Source organism: Balaenoptera borealis (genome assembly GCF_965194805.1).
Source record: "Balaenoptera borealis genome assembly, chromosome: 2".
Classification (NCBI taxonomy): Eukaryota; Metazoa; Chordata; class Mammalia; order Artiodactyla; family Balaenopteridae; genus Balaenoptera; species Balaenoptera borealis.
In genome coordinates this window covers 130,322,480-130,345,995 of record NC_138867.1, presented here as the reverse complement: position 1 = coordinate 130,345,995, position 23,516 = coordinate 130,322,480, and the positions used below count along the sequence as shown (strand labels likewise).

Here is a 23,516-nt window from a genome sequence, read left to right as displayed (position 1 = left end):
TCTATATTTTGAAAGATCCCTCCATTGGCCTCATGTCTGTCTCCAGCTATTTCATTTCTCTACTCACCTTAGGGGAAAATTCTATGAAATATTAGTATCCTTTCACTCCCTGACACCCTATTCTCTTTTTACCGCACTTTGGGCCGGTTTTCCTTCCACCATCACACAGAAGCTACTGTAATCAGAGTCACCAACAAATCCTATCTTGCCAAACCCAGGGCTAGTGCTCTCTACTCCAGTCTATGCTCTGCATTCCTTCTCTCACTTTCTGGTCCCTCTTGTGCCTCAGGCATTTTGCTGGGTCCTGGTGTGACCTCAGTAACAACTGATTCTCAACAAACCTGAATGAAGAATTAATACTTCCTATTTAGCATGCTCCTTATCCTAAGAAATGCAAATTTAATAACAGGCTTTTATTAAAAACAAAAACAGATAATCAAAAAGGAGCAATACTCCAAGGAATGTATCATGTAATGATATTTCAGGTATTATTACGGAAAGCTTTGTCACTTATTCACTGTGGAGACATTAAGTGAACCATGTCATTTCTCTGGGTATCCATTAGTAAAATGAGAATGTTAGAGTTAGAACAATTCTAAGACAGTTTATTTAAGTGTGAGAGAGAATTTCTAAGCATCCTTGAGAATGAGCTGTATTATTGGTCAGTGGCTGAAGCCAGAACCAGTTACGTGTGAAGGTTAAAGAACTGGTCATATCACTGGTGTAAGGGGGGCGGGGTATGTGTGTCATAATACTCTGATCTGTCAAATATGAAAAAAATGATAGCCACCAATCTGGATTTATATCAGGATCCTGGAAAGCATGGTCCAGTCACAAAACTTCATTGAAATATGTCCCCTCCTCACTTCTCAGAGCATGAAATTTATTTAATAGGAAACAAGAGCTGTCATTTTGCCGTTAGATATAAGGCATATAATTCTGAGATCCAGGCAAGTAAGAGGAGGGAAAAGGAGAGCACGAGAAGAAGGCTAGGATGTGCAGGAGAGACATCTCAGGATGGATGAAGACTGGGAAGGTCTGCATTTCCCCAAAATGCCACCTACTTCATAGTTTTACCGCATATTTGCTTTCTGACTTCTGCATTGTAACTGAGAAAGTCATAGCTATTTTTGTATAATATGTGGTGACCAGTGCTCAAGAGTTCTTAGATGATTTAAAAAAATAAAATGTTTATTGTTTATCTTCTTATAATGCCAAATATACCTTTTTGTATTCACTTTAGTATTCTAGAGCTGGAAGGGATATTAAAGATCACAGTCCAAACATCAGCTTTACAGATGATGACACAGAAGGTGAATATATCAGAAATAGGTAAAACTAAGACTCTGATCTAGATTAGAATCCTCCAGTTTTTACTCAAGAAATAAAAATTGCAGGTAATGACTGCTTTTTATAGATGCATAACTAAAATATTAGTAGAAGTTATATCTGGGTAGAGGAAAAAATGAACAATAATTATTTTCTTTTTCATAATTGAAAAGTTTGCAGTGAGTGTGAATTTTTCTTATAATTAGGAAAGATGACATGGCCATTTTCATTAAGCTGTTTTAACTAAATAAGTAATAAATGAACTAATCCTTTTATGTATTGACTTACATACACTATTTATTTAGTGTATGCTAGTGTCCATGGAAGTTTTCCAATTTGCAGTGACTTTATCACTCTTAGTACTCGTAACTCTCCAAAAAAATGACTTAACTCACTGTAGATAATTTTATTTCAAACCATATGCATCACTTGGGAGTTGTTAAAATATTTTAATAAATGACTGAAATTTGAAAACAAAACGAAAAACTGTAAATTATGCATCTTGATTGCTTACCATGGGCCAGAGATGGGCAAAGTATCTTACATGATTATTTGACTTAACCCTGTCAACAATTTATGACCTTGTTACTATTAGTATGCTTCTCTCATAGACAAGGTAACTCATCTTAGAATGGTTAAGTCATTATCGCAAGTCTTACTGAATTCAAATCCAGGCTGCTGATTCCATACACTCATCTCTTAACCACAAGACCGTACCCTCCCTGTTTTGCCATTGGATGCAGGGTAATGAGTACTAAAAACTGAATCTATGTCAAACATTTCCACTATTTCCAAAACTGGCTCTAAATGAGAACCTTCCTGCCAGGGCTGATATGTGTGTAATCTGGGATGAAATGGGAAATTTGGAGGAGTCATGCTGGGAAAATTCTGGCAGACCTACAAAACAGAGCAGATGGAGAAGAACGTGAGGACATAATACTGTTCCCTTCTGTTTTGCCAGCACTCTTGGCTCCTAATGTACTCCTGAAAGGACCCAGCACGCATCAAGGGCAGAGAATATTTTGGCAAGACATTTTGAAGCTTGGTTTCTCCTCAGGGATTGTAAATTTTATAGTACGACTATAAACTGATTAATGGGAATTCTATTTTTAACCAGTATACTCAGACATGACTCAAGATGACCACTGCTATTTTAACAGTAATTGCCTTGTGAGGCTGTCCAGATGAATTGATGCAAGGGAAATGAACAATCTAGGTTAGATAATGCTCCAGGTGGAAAAGATCTTTTTGGCTCATCTAGTCCAATCTCCTCATTATAACCATAGGAGAAACTGAAATGCAAAAGTAGGCATCTAACTTATCCAATATCATATTGTAAGCAGAAGCCTATCTAAGTCTAGAATTCAGATTTCCTGACTTCCAGTCTTGTGTTCTCATCACCAAAACTTGTGGTTTAGTAAATCCTGTATGCCAAACTGAACATATGGCTCAAGGAAGCAGAGGAAAAATGTAAAAGAAAAAACAAAGAAGAGGTATGTCTGATCGAGACCAGGAAGTGATAGCCATAGAAGGGAAGAGCCACATCTCCTCTCATATTTGTAGCTGAGAGAATAACTAGGAGAGGTGCTGTTAGAGCATATTCCCATCTATCATGAATCTGAAACTCAGAGAGTGACATATGGATTCACTCATTTTGTTATGTAGCAAATTTTATTGAGTGCTTGCTAGGTGCTAGTCATTGTGCTAGATGCTGGGAACACAGCCATAAATGGAATGTAGTTCCTACTTTTATGAAGCTTACATCTCAAAAGAGTAGACAGACCAAAGAAGATAAATCAAGTAAACACAATAGAAGAAAACGATTATTACAAAAGAAATACAAACTGAGATTGCTGTGAAGGTAAGAAACCAAAGATTGTAACAGAAAATAATATGGTACACTTGCTTTTAGGAAGGGTGTTCAGGGAAAATCTCTGAGCAAGGGACATTTAAGCTGAGAACTGAAATAGGAGAAAGAGGCAGTTTTGCAAGTCTCCAGGGGAAAGAACATTAGAGGCTGAAGTAGCTGCATAGGCAAAGACCCTGAGGCAGGAAAGGAAGGCATGCTGGAGGAACTAAAAGAAGTCTTTTGTTGTTGAAATGCATTGAATAAGAATGAGAAAGGAGAAAGATGAGGTAGAAGTGGGGAGAGGCCAAATGGTGCAGGACCTTGTAGAACAAGTTGAAGATGTTGGGATTTATTCTAACAGCAAAGGGAGGCTAATGGAGGATTTCAAGCTGGGGAAGGACGTGATTCTTTCTGCAGTTTATGAAGATCACTTCTTCAAGATCAGATTGGCTACTTTAAAACCCAGCCAGGACTAAACCTCTGGAATCCCAACTCTGCATGGTGATGAACATGTCAGTTCTCTCTCTCAAGATCACCTCTCATCATTAGTGGCAACATTAAGTGAACTGATGGATATGAAATCCGTTTGAAGAAGCAATCTGAGCTAAACTGCCCCTCAAGAGTAAAGAAACACCTCATATCTTTCTCCACACTGTCCCAGCACACAGGGGGCAGAGTAAAGACTGGAGATGGTGATAACCTCTAACCCAATTCTCATACATTTTCTCGTCTCTTCCTTACAACAATCCTAACAGGATATGCAATTCTGAGCTTGATGCATATATGAGGAAACTGAGGCTGAGACAGGTTAAAATAACTTCTCTATCAATAGAAAATCAGCATTTGTTTCTAAGACCTTTGGCATCTATCCCAAATCTCATTATAATCCTTATTATGTCTCTTCTTAAGCAGAAAGCTCTTAAAATCATCAGCCTTTGACAGTGGGTGAAAAGGCAATACAAAGTACCAAACCACCGTTAATATTAATAAAATAGATATACATTTCTACCAAGATTTGCCAATGTCTCCAGGAGACCCACATGTTTTAGTTTAAATTGTAACTAAGTTTAACAGTAATACTCTGATATCATCCTACGGTGAGAGGTCACCAAGACTTATTACAAATAGCAATTGAGCTCTAGAAGGGACAGAGAGAAATATATCAAAGGATGCCTGTGCTAATGGGTTTGGAGACTAAGAAGCCAGAGATAAAAGAGTCTTGCTGTCAGCTTGACTGGGACATGTATTGAGAAGCCTTCTCTGAGCAATGATACTGCTTATCTCCTCAAGGGTTCAGGTCCATTAGTAATAACTTCAAAGTGAGCCAGGCTCTATTAGGAGGCTCAGGTCAGTGGCTTTAAATGACTAAATCAATCTTAATGTTGAGAGGGATCTCTGGATTTATTTTTACCTCCATAAACTTTCTTCCCACCAAGGAAGAAAAGGTTTGTTCTCTGAAAGCTTTTGGTTAAAGAAGAATTTAGTGGAAGAGCATATCAGAAAAAGAGAAAGAAAAAAAAATAAATGTTTCCCATTCTACAATAGATTAATCAACTTGCCTCTTAGTTACTGGGTGCCTTAAAGGGGCTCTTCTCATCTTTAGGCCTTGTTTCCTCATCGACACGTGAAAAATTCATCTTAGATTATATCTATGGGTTCTTCTGCTCTAATGGTCCTTGATCTTGACACAAACACCCCAATTAACTATTCTCAATAGATCATGAATCTGAGATATTTAGAGTCAGCAAAGTGTTTATAGGAAGCCATCCATGTACTCCCAGTTCCATTTGTTAACAGTGATGCATACTTGTGACACTTGGAGTACTACAGCCTATGCAATAGAAAAGAGCAAAAGACTGTCTGTTCTTCAAGGAACTGGTCTATGTCTTTGTTAACCTGTGAATCTTCATGAAATACCTATGTGAGGACCTGCATCCATCCCATTTGCTGCTAAGGGCTCCTCTCCAGTAACTCCAATACTTCTTCATTGAAGAAGCTCATACATGAGGAAGAGAGGAGAAGGATTTACCACTCCTTACTGATCCACTGCCTCTAACTTGGGATAAGTTCATGACGGTCTGTATTTTCAGGCTTATATTCTAGGATCACCATGGCAACACTTCCCATCAGTAAAAAATGAGATGGTAATGAAGACAGCTGCTGTATAATGAGCTGGGCATAAACAAAGGCAAAGCTTCTAAAGGGTAAAGGGGAAGGAACACATATTTGTATTCTGGGCTTTATCAGAAGGGTTTCCCTGGGAGAGGTAAATTGATTATATGCAGTTCTTATGTCAAGACTTAGAGTCAAATGTTACATTTTTGTTGCTGATTTGTGGCATTGTCATCAGGCTTGGTCCCTGAAGCCTACTATAAATTGCATCTTGATCATCCAGATATGTGTTTCCCACTCACATTTTAAACGTGCCAGTATGGGGGAACTCATTTGGTGGTATATGGAGCTTTATTTGTCTGCAGGGTCCAAGTCTATCTTTTCCTCACTTGTAGTAAATTAGAAGGAATCAAAGAGCTGAAAATCTTCTGGGGATGCAGGAGGGAGCATCAGTTGGGGAAACCCAACAGTCTTACTTCATCTTTCTATCCCCACCATGCAGCACAAGGCCTTGCACTTGGTAGGCACTGGCCAGTGTTTACCAGATGCACAGATGGATTGATAGACAGACAGATGGACCTCAGGTTTCCCTTGCTGCTACTCCTATTATGCCGTTTTGTGCCTATGCCAGTAAATATTGTCTAGTTTCTCTATTCCTGCCTCCTCTGACTGGGTAATCTGTCTGGTGCTGCAGCACCTCTAGGACTGGGATGTAACTTAGCCATTAGATTAATATAACCAGAGTCTGAATGACAGTTCTGTCGGAATGACAGCGAAATGACAGCTCTGTCTGAATGACAGCTCTGTGATGGCTAGTTTCCCTATTGCATGCCTTTCTGCCTGTACTGCAAGAACAGCTGCTCCATCATTTCCATAGTTGGATACAACTTACTACTGCATACCGGCACCCTTACACCAGTCACTTGATGACACTTGAACTTGCTGCCGTCTTCTTCCAGCAGTATGTTCTGCCTTCTACACAAGAATCTGTCTGAGCACCACCACAGTCTATGTTTCCTTCCAGTGGGTGTGACGACGCTCAGTCATCTCAGAGGCCACACATCTCAAACTGCTAGTCAGGAGCCTTGTGGCAGAAGGGAAGAGCTTCTGTGTCTCCTGATATGCTTTACCTGGGGTCCACTCTGCATGGACCTGCTTGGAATGTTTCTATTGCATTGTCTCTCCATGAATAGCCAGTAGGACAATTCAAAAACTACTACTTCCTCAACTGAAAAACTAAAAACTGAATTTTCAAAAAATTCCGACCAGACAGACCTGGGTTCTCTTCTCAGTTCTACCAATTATTAAATCTGTAGCTTAAAGTAACAAAGTCTCTGAGCATCACTTTCCCTATTTGTAAAATGGGATGACACTAATGGAAATATTTTGAAGAATAAACTATATAAAATGCTAGGAATGACTGACACTCTTAGAAGGAAAAAAAGCCCAGCTGAGAACAAAGCAATCACATACACCATCCTTTCTCCCTACTCATTGTGGTTATAACTGATATCCCAGGCATATCTTTCATTCCTCAAAGACTTTGGTACCTGGTTTAGAGTATCCCTCTCTACAAAGTCCATCATCATGTTGGGTGTTTCACCTCTACATGTATAAATCCATTCAACACCCTGACCATTCTATTTCACGACCATCTCACCTCTAGTGACCCCCTCCACTCCATCTAAGACAATCTGTCTTGCACCATACTCTAGATTTTTCCTTTAACCATAACTATTCTCTTTCCAAAATCACATATTTATGAATCCCATTCAAGCCATAATTTGCTGTTTTTCCAGTTTGCATCTTCAACTATTCCCAATGCAACAATCAGTTCATTAATTCTTCATTAATCCCCTTTTTTCTATTTATTTCTCTTATTATTTTAGTCTCCATGATCAATTATTTAAAATACTCAATGATACTCAAACTCCATTGTTTCTCTGCTTTTTTTATTACACTTTTCAGACAAATCTCTATCTTCATTTGTAAAACTTTATCTACTGTCTCTGTGACTATAATCTGACAGTCAAGTATGATTGGTTAAAATCATAGTGTAAGGAAGAGTAGTTTAGTAAGACATCCATGCTTTAAAGAAACACCAGTTCTCTTGTGGAGCTAAAAAGCCTACATCACTCACCACCTTGTCACTAACGAGTAGATTCCTCAATAGGAGAATCTTCCCTCTCACTCACTACTATTTCCTGAGGCCAGAACAATGTCTGCCTCAACCAATCTGTGTTGACTGACTGATTGACCAGCCTAAAGCGGGCCTTCATTAACCAAGCAACCTTACAACTTTTACTGATTAACTTAGTTTCCTACTTGCTGATAAGGCTAATTGAGTTGTCCTCCACCCTCCCCAAACTTCCACCTGACCTCTGACATTTCCTCCACTTCAACTCCCTCTGCCTGTCATCTCTTTGATGACTCTCAGCAGAAATCATTTCTTTGTACTTCACAAAGAAACTAGAAGCCACCAGATACTGGCTGGAGCCCCTCTACTTTCTGCTACAAAATCTAGAAACCATCTTCCCTTCTCTCACATTAGAGGAGGTGTCTTTTCCCCTTAGTCTAGGTCAGTTCTCCCAACTATAAGGTGTATGTCCCCTTTCCCACCTAGTCAGGAATCTTGCACACACACAGTGTTCCTTTGCTTTTTTCATGTTCTCTCTTTCATCTTTCTTCCATTTTTCTCTTTCTTTCAAAGGATCCTTTCGGCTTTTAAATAAGTCTCTTCCATTAAAAATAGTAATAATTCCCAGAACTCAAAATTATCCTCTAGCCTCAATCTCATCACTCTTCTTCCCCTTCATAGCCAAACTTCTCAAAATAACTTCTACAATTGCTGCCTGTTAATAAGTCCCCATTTCCTTACTTCCCTCTGACTCCTAAGATTCAGTGCAATACACACCCGCCACCACTATGATTATACACTTTTCACAGAGTCAAGAATGATTGTGTCTTGACTCCTTAGAGGATCTCTTAGACTCTTGGGCGAGGTTCATATTCTATCTTGCTATTAAATGTTGGAATTTCTCAAGGCTCCAATCTGTATCCTGTTCTCATCTGCAGTCTTTCCCTAGGCAACCTCACCCACACAGGCAGCTTTAATTATCCTCTACAAACAAAGTCTCACACATTTACACCTGCAGCCAAGACCTTCTTTATGAGTTCTAGTTACCTATATTCAACCACTTCTGGATTTTTACACATAGCTGTCATCAAGATTTATCAAAGCCAACATGCTTAAAATTAAACATAAGTTCCCCTCTAAGTTCAGACCTATTCTCATGTTCTTTATTAATATGAATAGACCTATATTTTGGCTGGTATAATTTAATAGATTGCCATCCATTCAGTTACACCAGCCCAAACTTAGGAATCATAGTGGTCACTCTCCTCTCCTACACACACTATATCCAAACCGCCAAGTGTGTCTGTTTTACTCCTTCAATATCCTCCAAATCTAATTCTCTTTATCTCTACTCCACAAATCTAGTGTAAGCCCTCCTCATTCATCTCACTGACTCCTACAATTGTTTCCTGATACACCCTACAACCACACCTAACACCTCAAACTATTCATACAGCAACTGGAGGTATTGTTTCCAAATGTAAACTTGGTCATGTCACTCCCATGCTTATGATCCAACAGCTTCTCATTGTCTTAGGCTAAACACCAGAACACTTAAAATGACCCAGTAAGTCCCACATGACTGCACCACACGCCCCAGGATGTTTTCATACCCAACTTTCAGCTCTCCGCATTCCAGGCACATGACCCTTCATGTGGTTTCTCAAATAAATCATGCTTCCGCTAGGCATGGATTCTTTACATGCTCATCTGTGCCTAAAATTTTATCCCTGAGCTCCCTTCACCTGGTTAATTCCTACACATCCTCCAATATCCTTACCTCTTCAGAGATTTTTTTTGTCCCGCCAGATAAGACCAAGTCTCCATATTACATGCTCTCTATGCCCAGTGTATTTTTCTTTTCATCACACTTATTCCAATTGTCACCATACATCAAAATGTAAGTGTTTATTTCATTAAATGGCTGTCCTGCCCCCAGATTCTAAGGTCCATGGGGGCAGAATTATACCTAGCATAGTGTTTGATAAATAGTTTATTAATACCTGAATAAATTACTCAGTAAATCCTGGTGGTGGTCGTGGTAATAGTAATTATAAGAGTGGAGCCATAACACTCTTTCTATGTAGACAAACAAATCTAGGGAAAGAGAATACCCAAGCCCAGCCACGTTCTCTTTTGTAGCTAAGCATGTTCTCATTTTTCTGAGTCTTAAATACACCTATGGCTTAATATGGCAGATCAAAGAGAAACAGGGAGATGAAGATATAAAGCTGTGACCTTCACATATCAGGTAGTGGACCTCTGTCCTTATTGCCTGTCTGGTTCCCTCCTCCCATCTTTGAATGGGGCACTGGACTAACTCCATAATTCACAGAATTAGGCAAGAAATATAAGCTAAGTCAATCTCATTCTTACTTTGGGGAATGTGATTCTTAAGCAGAGATAGAGAATATAGCTGGAATTAAGCATCAGACAACAGTGTCCCAAAGATGCTGTTCATGAGCATCTACTGCTTTGGTTCTTCAAAGTTAACCTGGTTCCTTTCCTGCTTGAGGCTAGGCTGTTTAGTTCTGTGAATTACCTTTAATTTTGTGAATTACAGAATAGGCTACAACTAAACAAGTTGTGTTTGTTTATTTATTTGCTTCTACAGCATTATTAGTGCTCTCCATCAAAGAAAATTACCTCATGTAGTTCATAAGAGGAAATTAATATAGATCAGATTTTTTCATATCAAAAATACACTTTCTTTTTGAGTTTTCATACATTTATAAAAATGAATCATAGATCAGACCAAAGAAAAAACTCAATAATTTCAAAAGGCAGAAGTTGAATCAACATGTTAACATAAAAGATTAAAAAATTCAATCATGTAAACAACAGCACAGACTTATAAACTGCCTTCAACTAAAATGTGATTGAAGACAAAAATCAATATTATATTTATGCATTCTACTTCAAACCACTTATTGGATGCCTCCCGGGTACCAGTATAATGGCCATCGATCAAATCTTTTTATTAGTAGGTCAAACTCCTTGAACTGTTAGTGCAGGAAAATAGCATTTATTGAATGCTTACTGTATACCAAACACTATGCTTAACTATTTATATCCATTTTGCCATTTAACCCTCACAACAATGCTAACGGGTTAGGAATTATTAATCCCATTTTACTGATGAGAAAATTGATGTTTAGATAGGGTATGTAACTTGCCCAAGGTAATATAGATTCAAGCAGCAAAATTAAACCTAGGTCTTCCTGACCAGTTTAGTATCATCAATGAAATAGCAAAACCTATGAAAGAAACATCAGACCAGAAGACCAGAAAGAAACCTGTAGAAAACCTGATTATCACAAATAAGACTTTAATGCCACACAAGCTGTCAACGTGCTGTCCTTCCATCTTTCTTCCCTCCTTCTTCTTTCCTTCATGTATATACATATCCATTTAACCAAGCTTGATTTCGTGCTCTTTATGCTTTTACATGGCAGCACTGTCCTAGCCATGGAAGTAGAATAATAAGTAAGAGTGCCCTGCCATTATTAATCTTAATGTCTTTACTGAGAAGGCTGACAGTTTAAAAAAGAAACTACAAAATCTCTTGGAAGCTACAAAGTATTTTCCTAAAGTATTATTGGAAGTCACAAAAACCCTGTGAATAGGTGATATAAGAATAACCCAAATTTTCCACAGAAGGACACGGAAGTACATCCATATAAAATAACTTGGCCAAGGACCCATTATGCTAAACATTCCTTAGATGGTGGAAGTGGCATTTATATACAGGTCCTCTGACTGCTGGGATTAGGACTGCTACTTGACTCTTCCCAGTTTTCTTCTCTGGTCTAAATCATGATGCTAGACTCTTTATTGAAACCAATGACAAACCTCAGCTGGAGAGTCTGAGGGCGAACTAATGAAGAGCACATATTATGTTGAAAAGTGCTGGCACTCTTGGTTTATATTCTTTTCCACTTCAACTGCTGTTCATACTGCTCTTCACAGCCTGCTTTGCTAAACCTGGAAAAGATTCTTTCTGAGGTATTTACAATCCCCCCCTCCTTGGTGTTGGTGTTTGACCCTGAGGACAGCCATCAGATTTATCTAAAAAGCAGATTGACTTAAGAATTGTGTGTGTGTGTGTATGTGTGTGTGTGTGTGTGTGTGTGTTAGAGGTGGGGAGGGGGAGAAAGAGATGGAGAGGCAGAGAGATCACAAGCTAGGGAGAGAACAAACTTGGTTAGAAATTGAAATATAAAGAAACTATCAATTTGCATTTTAACCTGGGCAAGTCAGTACCCCTTTCTGACCTTCAGTTCTTTCTTCATAAAATAAAGCTGTAAACCAGATAATCCCTGGGTGTCTTCCACTCCAAGAGTCAACAGTTCAAAATTCACTCTGTAAGAAACAACACTCACTTCTTCCTGTATCACCGCAGGCACTGCTGAGAACTTGGTGCAGAAATGAGTGGAGAAGTTTGAAAAACCCTACAAGCCCTGCCAGCTCAGCAGGACCTCCTCACTGTCCTCATGCCACATCCAAGTTCCCTGCACTAGAGCTCATACCTGGGCTCACAGGATCATTCCAATTAAAAAAGAACTATAGAAGTTATTTAGTCTAGTGTCCCTCACACTTTAATGTACCAACAAATCTCCTGGGAGTCCTGCTGAAATGCACACTCTGATTCAGGAAGTCTGAGCTGGACCCCAAATTCTGCAAGTCTAATAAGCTCCCATGTGACACTCATGCTACTGGTCTGTGGAGGACACTTTGAAAAGTAAGAAGCTCACTCATCCTTGTCTGATTTATAATCCTTTCCAGCAGCTCTGAGCAGTCTCCAGGCTCTCTTAAATATCTTCCCTGCTAGAAAAGTCCCTACCTCTCAGAGAGCTTCCTTTATTTGTATTCAGAGAATTCAGAGAACCATTAGAAATCTTTTCCTTGCTTTAATTTAGTATGTACCTGTTTGTAGCATCATTATTTGGATCAAAGAAGCAGCATTTTGGGAAGACTAAAATGTGAAAAATAAATTAACTTTTTTTTAGTCTCTAACACAGGCTTTACAAAGAACTTACAAAGGGAAGTTACAAAAATGTATATTTAGGGCTAATTATTTTTAGTCCTATCTTTTTGACCCAGGAATTCTACTTATATGTATCTAGTTATTGAAAATGTTTTCATTCCAGTTAACTTTCCTTCCTCCTAAATTTGGTAATATGACTATTACTACTATAATGACTTCTTCTACAACTAATACTAACAACAGCTAACACTTACTTAGCACTTACTATGTGCCAGGTACACATGTAAACTCATGATAGCAGTAGATACTATTATATGTCCAGTTTCTACAGAGGTGGAAATAGTGACTCAGAGAGGTTAAGCATTTTCTCAGGTCACACAGTCAAGAATGGTAGGCTTAGACACAGCAGTCCTGCTGACATTTTTTTTCTATTTCTATCTCCTGCCATCATCTCCACTGCCACCATTTAAGTCCAAGTGACCACCATCTCTCATTTGGACCACTGGAATAGCCTGTGCCCCTCATCTTCCCCATCTCCATTCATTTCCTTACTGTAGCCAAAAGAAATCTTTCTGAAGATCATATCATATTCTCCTGCTTAAAAGTGTCACTGGCTTCTTTAATAGCAAACTGAAACAAAACCAAAGAAAGCCCTTGGTATGGCCTATAGGTACCTGCATGGTCCCCAGCTCACAGCATAGGCCCCTGATTCAGTGGCCCCTACACTTCCTCCTAATGTACTAGACTGCCCCCCTCCCACCACAGGGCATTTGCACATGCTCTTTGCTTTGTTTAGACTGCTCTTCTCCCAATCCCTACCTCCAAAACTTCCTTTTAGTTGCTTCTCATCTCTGAGATCTCAGATACAGATCACATCTCATAGTTCTGTTAATAAAGTACCTCTCTTAGGTGACCCTGCCATAATTTTACATTATTTATTAGATTAGTTGATTAGTCTGTCTCTTCATCTGGATCACCCAAAAACCCTGCGTACTTTCATTCAAAATACTTTCCACGGTGATAAGCACACTGAATGGTGTTATCTACAAGTAACCCTGTTGTATAAATAGCACTAATACAGAAAATTGCCATCTACTTTATTCTGTGGACCAATTTATATCAGAACAATCTGGATATGCTTCTATGTGAAAGTTTGACAGGTTCTATTAACTTGAGTGCATAAAATTTTATTTTTTTTAACTTAAATCAAGAGGTCCTTTAAAATGTGAATTCCAGAGTTGAGTACATGTCAGCTATGGACTGATCTTTGTGTGAGTATGTTGTGTCCATTGGAATACTCTGTTTAAAGGTAGATATCCCAGAAATGCATGGCTCGGTAGTTCATGTAAGAATAAAATAACATTTGCTGCATGATAATTCTGACTCATGAATCAGGGCAAAGGCAATGGTTAGGTTCGGTTCAGGTCCCAACACTGATGATAATTAACTACGTGAGTTCATAAGGCATTTAACCTCTCTAAATCCTGGATTTTTTCTGTAAAAATCTGTAAAATGGAACTAATAAAAATACCTCCTCATTGGGTTGTCTCAAGGATTATATTAGAGAATTCAAGTAAAGCTCTTAGCTCACTTCCTGGCACATAGTTAATACTCTATCATGGAAGCTGGTACTGCTGCTGATTCTACTGCTATTGCTCCCAATGATAAGGATGAGGATAAGGATGAGGATGAGGATGATGTTATTTTCCCTCAAAGTGATGAGAAGCTTAAAGAAATGATAAGATTTTAAACACCTATCAGGGCAGGACATTCAGCCAGTGGGGGCTTTTCCCTACTTGTAAATCATACCACATAGTCTGGTGTTGACTTTCACTGAGTCCCCTTCTGATCTGCAGAGAAAACTGCTCTGATTGCTGCTCAGGTATTCACCTTCATAAAGACAATTACTAAACCCTCCATTTGTTAGTGGTTTAAGCACCCTGAGTCATTTTCTGTTTCCAATCAATGAAAGTCATTGAGACTAGGGGACTAGAGCTGAAACTAACTTTATTTCCATCAAATAGTTTAGAAAGAAATCAACAGCTACCATGATTCTCTTCCTGGACACGTGACATCTCCTGCCACAGAAGCCCCCACTGACTTTCTGGGAAACTGTGAATACAGAGAAGTGTCTGTGAAAATTAGGCTAAATCAAGGTCCTCTTCTTCTTTCTCTCCTGTAAACCTGTCAGAGTGCAGACCCACTGGGCTTTGTAAACAAAGGACAAGATTAGTCATCAAAGGTAGAAGGATTACCATATTAGCCAAATGCCATCAATAGTACGGAATATTAGTATTTTAGGGACCTTGGCCTTGGTGATGAGGAAACTCAGACTTTGAGAGATATAGTAACTTATTAAGGGTTTACAGGTAACCCAAGACAGAGTCAAGACCATGATGAAAACATTCAGAGATCTAGAAGTAATCATGAAATGGATTACAATAATTATATAAGGCAGCATAGATATGGTAAAAAATGAGATGTCAGGTCACCAGGGGGTATCTCAAAATCATTTATTAACTAAGCGAGTATTTACTGAGTGATTAGTCTGTCCAAAGCACCATGCTAAATACTGGTGATACTATCATTAGCAGGACCTGGGTCTTGCCCTTTGGGATACATGGTTGAGGATAATACTATAAACCAGGAGTTTTCTGTAAAGAGCCTGTTATGGGCTGAGTTTTGTCCACTCCAAAATCCATATGTTGAATTCCTAACCCCCAGAACCTCTCAATGTCATCTTATTTAGAGATAAGGTTCTTATAGAGGTAATCAACTTAAAATGAGGTCAACAGGGTGGGCCCTAATTCAATATGACTGTTCTTATAAAAAGAGGATATTAAGAGACAGACAGGGACACAGGGAAAACAACACGTGGCCATCAAGGCAGAGACTGGGGTGATGATTGGTGTCTACAAGCCGATGAATGCTGAAGATTGCTAGCAAATCATCAGAAGAGGGAAAAGGCATGGGACAGATTCACTGTTACAGCCCTCAGAAGGGACCAACCCTGCCAATACCTTGATCTTGGACCTCTAGACTCCAGAACTGTAAAACAATAAATTTCTGTTGCTGAAGCCACACAGTCTGTGGTTCTCTAATATGGCAGCCCTAGCAAACAAATATAGAGCTCAATAGTAAATATTTTAAGCTTGGTGGGCCATTCGGGCTCTGTCACAACTACTCAGCTCTGCCACTGTAACACAAAAGCAGCCACAGACAAAGCATAAACAAATAAATGTGGTATTCTAATAATACTTTATTTACCAAAACATGTGACAAGATGTATTTGGTCTATGGACTGTTTTGCTGACCCCCACTATAAAGTCTTAAGATGAAGGCATGTAAAAGGTAAGAGAGTAGCACACAAAAGGGACACCTCATCCAGTCTGGAAATATAGGAGATGTCTTCTCATAAAATGTGTTGAATAAACTGAATTCTGGATGACTAACACATGCTAACAGAGTGAAAGGACATGAAGGTGGAGGGAAGACCACCTCGAGCAGAGAGAAAAATATACACAGAGGTTTGATGCTCTTTGTGGGGCAATTGCCAGCAACATAGTCTGGCAAGAGCATGGTGTATAAAGGAGACTTAGGAACTGAAGATACAGAAGAGGAGGAAACAGATCATGAATTACCTTATGAGTCATATTAAGGCAACCGAGACCCTTGAAGGACTTGAAGTAGAAGAGATATATGATCATATATGCATTTTAGAAACTTTATTACAGCTACAAGATAAGATGGTATTGGAGAGGGAGTAAAGTAGAAGTGGGGGACAAGCTAGAAGTCCAGTGAAGAGATGATGGTGGCCTGGAAGAGGGAAGTGGTAGTGAGGATGGAGAATAGTGGATGAAATACACATATATACATATATAAACATATATATATATATACATATATATATTTGAGATATAATGGTTAATGGACAGGAAGATTTGCACATTGATCAGATGATAGTGGGTAAATGAGAGGGCAGAGTCAATGTGATACATAGGTCTCTAGCTTGGACAACTAAGCACATGGTAATTCACTCACTGAACAGAGAATACAGGAAAAGTGCAGCTTTAGTGGGAAGATGATGCATGAACTTGGTTTTAGACATGTTAACTTTGAAATGCACACTGGACACCAAGAGGAGATACTGAATAAGCAGTAGGATATATGCAGCACAAATATGACTGTTCACAGGAACCTCAAAAGTAAACTAATCCTAGTTTCCATAACCTGATAAAATATTAACAGATGGCCACTCAGCCTTAGTTGAGTGCCTTTAGTGACATGGGTGACCCATTTCTATTTTAGTCTGCTCCAAATGCTCAAAATCTTCCTCTTTATACTGACAACCCATTGCTCTCAGTTCTGCCCTAGGAAGTGAATTAGGATAAATTAAATTATTCTTCCATTAAAACTATATACTTTTAATAGTTGAAGGCAGGGATCATGTCTAAGCCAGGTTTCCTCTTTCCTAGGACAATAACTCCAACTCCCTCTACTATCCCAGTTGTCCTCAATAGACTATGCCAACTTATCAAGTCCCTCTTTAAGTGCAAGAGTCAAAACTGGAGCCAATACTCTTGGTCTGGCCTAACTAGTATATAATAGGACCGATGATAATCTTCCTTGTTTTAGGCACTATACTTTCACTGATGTTATCCAAGGTCACATGAGCATTTCCTGACATGCGAGGATGCCAAAGTTAAAAATTGGGAATGTTATGCCTCTTAACCAAGCTTCTGTTCCCACTCCAGAGTCTCTGGGAAATGTGTTCAAATTGCTCACATCTATAAAAGAAACACTTTCTTATAAGATGGTAACAATTTTCCTAATTACCTCTTCAACAAATACGATTGCTTCATAGCCAGTCTAATTCCTACAATGCCTCTTTATTTATGATCCATTTACTGAGTACATTCTCAATACCCAGAACAGTACTAGATGTTAAAGGATGGGGAAAAGTCCTCCAGAAGGATGGGATTGAGAAGCTACACCCCCATGTCAGGTCTTCCCAACAGTTTTATCATTGTATTTTGAATGGTAGAATATTCCATATTATCCTGGAAAAAGATAGTGTTGTACAAAACTTTCTCTCCCCAGTCACAATACATACACAGCACAAAAAAGAAATAAGCTTTTGCTATTTAAAGTCACTGAGAGTTTGATGTTGTTTGTTACTTCAGCATAGTGTAGTCCAATTTATTGACTCAAAACTGGATATGGAAGCACTGCTGTAACAAAAAAACTCTAAAATATATGGCATTAAATCAAAACTACAATGAGGTACCACCTCACACCATCATTAAAAGTCAGAATGGCCATCATTAAAAAGTCTACAAAAAACAAATGCTGGAGAGGGTGTGGAGAAAAGGGAACCCTCCTACACTGTTGGTGAGAATGTAAATTGGTTCAGCCACTGTGGAGAACAGTACGGAGGTTCCTCAAAAAACTAAAAATAGGATTACCATATCCAGCAATTCCACTCCTGGGCATATATCCAGACAAAACTATAGTTCAAAAAGATACATGCACCCCTATGTTCATAGCAGCACTATTCACAATAGCCAAGACACGGAAACACGCTAAATGTCCACTGACGGATGAATGTATAAAGAAGATTTGGTACATAGATACAACGGAATACTACTCAGCCACAAAAAAGAACAAAATAATGCCATTTGCAGCAACATGGATGCGACTAGAGATTATCATACTAAGTGAAGTAAGTCAGAAAGAGAAAGACAAATACCATATGATATCACTTATATGTGGAATCTAAAATATGAGACAAATGAACCTATCTACAAAACAGAAACAGAATCATGGACATAGAGAACAGACTGGTGGTTGCCAAGTTGGAGGGGGTTAGGGAAGGGATGGAGTAGGAAGTTGGGGTTAGCAGATGTAAGCTTTTATATATAGAATGGATAAACAACAAGGTCCTACTGTATAGCACAGGGAACTATATTCAATATCCCATGATAAACCATAATGAAAAAGAATATTTAAAAAAAAGAATGTATATATGTGTATAACTGAATCACTTTACAGTAATAAACACAACATTGTAATTCAACTATATTTCAATTAAAAAAAAAAAGACATGGCATTAGTCTAGGGGTGAGATGGTGGGCAATGAGAAAACTGTTATTAGTAGATGGGAGGATCCATATGGGGAGCTGATAACTTGTCCTTTAGTTTATAGGTCTCAGGGACAGACAAGAGGAGTCACATGTAGATCTGATGGAGAGAATACCATGTACCACCCAGAGTTCCTGGACTTTTAACTTAAAGCTGTGCCTGGATAGGCATGTTGAAGCATCTCTATTGGGGCAGGGAGAAGTGTATTTTTCCTGCAAGAAAGAACACAAGCTAAATCTTTGGTATCCAGAGGGGCAGAATATACAGTCACTAATTCTGTTTGCCAAATACTGTTGGTTTTCTCTTCCTAAACACATGGTAAAATTGTTCTTCTTATTATTTTTGGGGTTAGGAGTGGCCATGTAATTTGATTTGGCCTATGAAATGTGATTGGTTGTGATATTTGTCTTTTCCAGGCAGAAAATTCAAGAGCCAAGGTCCCCTTTGGGCATCTTCCTTTGGGGATTATGGAAGCATAGGTTGGAGCCTGCATCCCAGTGTGAGAACAACGTATAACAGAAGCTACTAGGCAACCCTGAATGGATAGGTAGAATAAGCAGGAAATAAACCTTTGCTTATTTTAATACAATAAAATTTGGGAATTTTTGTTACTGAAACATAACTTAACCCAAATAACTGATACACTATGTGAACTTCAAGAAGCCCCATAAGTGTGTGCCTCTGTTTCCTCACCCGTGATGCAGACATAAAAAAAGAACCTACCTCATAGAATTATTGTAAAGACTGCATGTGCTATATGCCTAGGAAGAATAAGTGCTTAATAAATATTAGCTACTGTTTTTTTTTTTATTTGAAAGATTTTCGCAGATGACACTGGTACCCCCATATCACATCCCCTTGGCCCACCTGATTTCAGCCACAGAGGGTAGCCCTGTGTTTGCTCAGACTTACCTCTGCTGATAAATTCAGGCTGCATTTCTATTTTCCACCATAATATGGAAGCCTGTTCAATCTATGGGCAGAAACAGTCCAGAGACACTGGGGAGTTATTGGCCCCAGAAACAACCCTCCTGCTCAAAACCCTCCAAAGATTTCTCTGCAGCTTGAATCAGATGCAAAGTCCCTGCATTTTGAATAAGATCCAAACTCTTTATCAAATCCTAGAAAAATTTATATAATCTGGTCCCTTCCAGTCATTTCAGTCTAAACACTCATACTCTCCTGTCCACTCATTAAGTTCCAGCTATATTGGCCCTCTTGATGTTTCTGAAACACATCAAACTTGTTACTGCCTCAGGACCTTTGCACTTGCTATAACTTTTGCTGGGAATACACTTCCCTCAGCTCTTTGATGATTGACTTTTCGTCTGACAGAACTCAGCCCAAATGACATCTCCTGAGATAAATTTTCTTTGACCATTCTTGATAAAAGAATGCCTCCAGTCTTATGTTTGTAGGTCCCTTATCCTTCTTTTTTCTTTACAGCAAAAATTATGATCTGAAATTATATTAATTCATTAGTTTGCTTGTACATTTTCACAATTCCCTATTATAAGAAAAGTTCCATGTAGGCAGAGACTTTGCTTGCTTGTTCACTGATGTTTCTACAAAGCCTAGAACACCACCTGGTACACGGTAAATCCTCAAGAAGTATTTGTTGAATAAAACAGAATGAATGAATCTCCAATATACAGATAAGGAAATGTGGCTCTGAGAGTTGGAGTAACTTTCCCAAAGTCTTACAGCGTTTCTACAGATGTCCCTGATTCTAAATCCTACTGACTTTTGCAACAGCAAGGTACTGTCTAAAGAGATTGAAGTGTCAGACAGCAGGCAGGGCGAGAAGACATGCAGGTGTTGGATTCTATCGTGGACACAATCAAAACCAAAAAGGCATATTGATCACATTTTCCCCAGGGAGCCCTGAATTGCCAATGGAACAAGATAACTTGAGAAATCTATTGATCTCCCATTTTTGTTATGCTGTACAGGTGACAAGGATCAATGGAGATTTGTACTCTTCTACCCATGACCTTGAGACCTAAATTCGTATTTCCACCCAGATTCCCAAAACTTTGCAAAATACACAGCTCCGAGTGCCCACACCTTATTTAACTTAGTGTCACCGTCTGTGACAGCTCTGCTTTCCCAGCTCCTGCCAATTCAGAGAAACGTCTCGCCCTCGTCTCCTGCTCCCTGCATAGGAAGCTAGCACGCCCCACCCAGCTGTCCTCTTACTGAGCGTCTGACACACACATTGGCCCACAGCCCGCAGAGGGGCGGGGCTTCTGTCTCGGGGGCTCTTCAGAGGGGGTCTGAGGTCTGAGCAACCCAACGTTGCTGAAGCACTAGCCCTCTCCCGGCCTCCTTCACTGAGCCTGTGCTTTCCTGCCTGCTTTCTCTTTTCTTTCTGGCTCAGCTTGGGACAGAGGATCATTCCAGAGGAGGCTCAGGTCTTGGATTTTAACGGCAGTGATGGAAAAACATGAGAATGTTTCCTGGATCTACCAACAGGAACTGGAAGATCCATTCAAGAAATACCTGAACAACACTGATGACTACCTAGCTTTGCTCTGCGGGCCTCCACGCAGCCACCTCTTCCTGCCGGTGTCTGTGGTGTATACTCTGATTTTTGTGGTGGGGGTTGTTGGCAATCTCCTGGTGTGCCTGGTGATTCTTCGGCACCAGACTATGAAGACACCCACCAATTACTACCTCTTCAGCTTGGCTGTCTCCGACCTGCTGGTCCTGCTTCTCGGGATGCCCCTGGAAGTCTACGAGATGTGGCGCAACTACCCCTTCCTTTTTGGGCCCGTGGGCTGCTACTTCAAGACAGCCCTCTTTGAGACGGTGTGCTTCGCCTCCGTCCTTAGCATCACCACGGTCAGCGTGGAGCGATACGTGGCCATCCTCCACCCGTTCCACGCCAAGCTGGAGAGCACCCGGCGGCGGGCCCTCCGAATCCTCGGCATCGTCTGGGGCTTCTCTGTTCTCTTCTCTCTGCCCAACACCAGCATCCACGGCATCAAGCTCCGCTACTTCCCCAATGGGTCCTTCGTCCCGGGCTCTGCCACCTGTACGATCATTAAGCCCATGTGGATCTACAGTTTCATTATCCAGGTCACCTCCTTCCTCTTCTACATTCTCCCCATGACGGTCATCAGTGTCCTCTACTACCTCATGGGGCTCAAAGTGAGTATCCAAGCTGGCTGCAACCGTTATGGCAGCATCCCTTCTTTTTTCTCTTACTCAAAGTTCAGAGAAACATTTAGAACTGGAGAAGTTCAGAATTGGAAGGGAGCATAGAGAAAAATAGGATGAGCTCAGAGGGGAAACTCAGAAGTTAAAGGACTGGATTCAAATTGGACAAAGAGTAACCACAACTATAAATTGTTTCCTTTAACTCACCTTCCATTGTTCTTCCCTCTATACCTGTGCTTCTCAAGCCTAGGTGTTCCTACGAATCACCTGGAAACCTCACTATGGGTACCCATGGGCAGGTCCTTCCCTCCAGGAAAATCTGATTCAGTAGGTCTAAGGCTGAGCCTCATTTTAAATAGCACAAGGTAGCTGCCCATGGAGAGACTGTTTCACACCCTGCTGTCTCTTTCCTGCCCTCACCTGCTTTGCCTGCATTGAGATTTTCCTCTGCACCAACTTGGTCTGAGTATAAAATAAACTATCCCTGCCTATTTTATACTCCAAGACAGATATAGTTTTAAAGTCAGATCCTTCCTTGTGGTTGCTTTGATCCTTTGGTTGAAATATCAGATTAAAATGCAAAAATATGGCCTGAGCGAGATCAACCTGGACTTCTTTTGAACAGGTGGAGATTGAGGGATGAGGAATTAAACAGAGTACATAAAATAGATTAGAAGACAGTGTGAATAAGAGATAGCTGGAATTAATAGAATATGATTACTTAGTTTGCAACATTTTATAATTAGAGCTTTCTCTCCTGTGCTCCTCATGGTAAACCGATTTCTTTCTTTTCTTTTCTTTTCTTTCTTTCTCTCTCTCTCCCTTCCTTCCTTCCTTTCTTCTTTCTTTCGTTTCTTTTTCTTTTTTCCTGGATCTGAATTGTCTGAAACTGTTGTTTTGTTTTGTTTTGCTTTTGATGAAGGTAGGAGTGAGTCTATATGATTCCTTTCCTGGTATATTCTGCAGCCAAATTCATAGAGATGAAATCTAACTGTGACAGTTTTATACCCATTTAATGAGGTAGGTTGTGTAGGAAATAGTCATGAGACTACTTAGACTCCCAGGTCTGAAGCTCACATATAATTTGCCTTTAGGCAAAGCCCCTCAATTCTTTCCTGGAGTTAGGTTTTACATTTATAAAATGAAAAGGTTATATCAGATCATATCTAAGGCTCCTGATAGCTCTAACAGTCTGTGATTCCTTAAAAAAAGAAAAGGAAAATCTGTGAGTGGGAGCAATGTGAATTATAAATGAAAGGAAAACAAAGCAGACATCACATTCACATCATATGTACCAAGATGGCTCTGATACCATGTATTATGTGATAATTAATATACTCCCATCTCAGTGCATCTCTGAGAAAGGTGTGTGTCAGAAACGAGTGTTCCACAGATGGTCCTTTCAAATAAATACTGTGCCTAAGCAGAGTCGCAACGTCTAAGGAGAAAGAATAGAATTTAAGTACAACAGATGACTGGACACAGGAGTAAATCTAATCAGGTAGAGTTATGCCAGTCTCCTGGAGGGCTGGCCCCTATAATTCCCAGAGACATGTGTCAACCCAGACTAGCTCACAGTCATCATGTCTTTAGAAAGCCCTGTGTATCCAACTGTGGGGGGAAAGGACTTCTGCATGATTCCAAATATCATGAGCCCTATGAGAAATATCCATCCCAAATTTATCAATACCATCTCTTCAAACAGCAAACAATCGCTTGCCTTGGGTCAATTTAGAGGAAATATTTAACTGTGAATAGGAAACACATTTCCCCCTCCAAGCAATTAATTTAAGTGTCAC

The 23,516-nt window shown here is 39.6% G+C and overlaps 1 protein-coding gene and 1 long non-coding RNA gene across 2 annotated transcripts in view; one reads left to right on the top strand and one right to left on the bottom strand.

The window, feature by feature from the left end:
* The window catches only part of LOC309622900, a 282,712-nt gene that overhangs the window by 221,174 nt on the left and 38,022 nt on the right, over positions 1 to 23,516 (bottom strand). The window lies entirely within an intron of this gene.
* Positions 1,183 to 23,516, top strand: part of NMUR2 (neuromedin U receptor 2) — a 41,382-nt gene continuing 19,048 nt past the window's right edge. Inside the window, exon 1 of the mRNA XM_082379138.1 lies at positions 1,183 to 21,708. Within this exon, the coding sequence (XP_082235264.1) occupies positions 20,992 to 21,708 (717 nt within the window). The 5' untranslated portion in view covers positions 1,183 to 20,991. The remainder of the gene's footprint in view (positions 21,709 to 23,516) is intronic.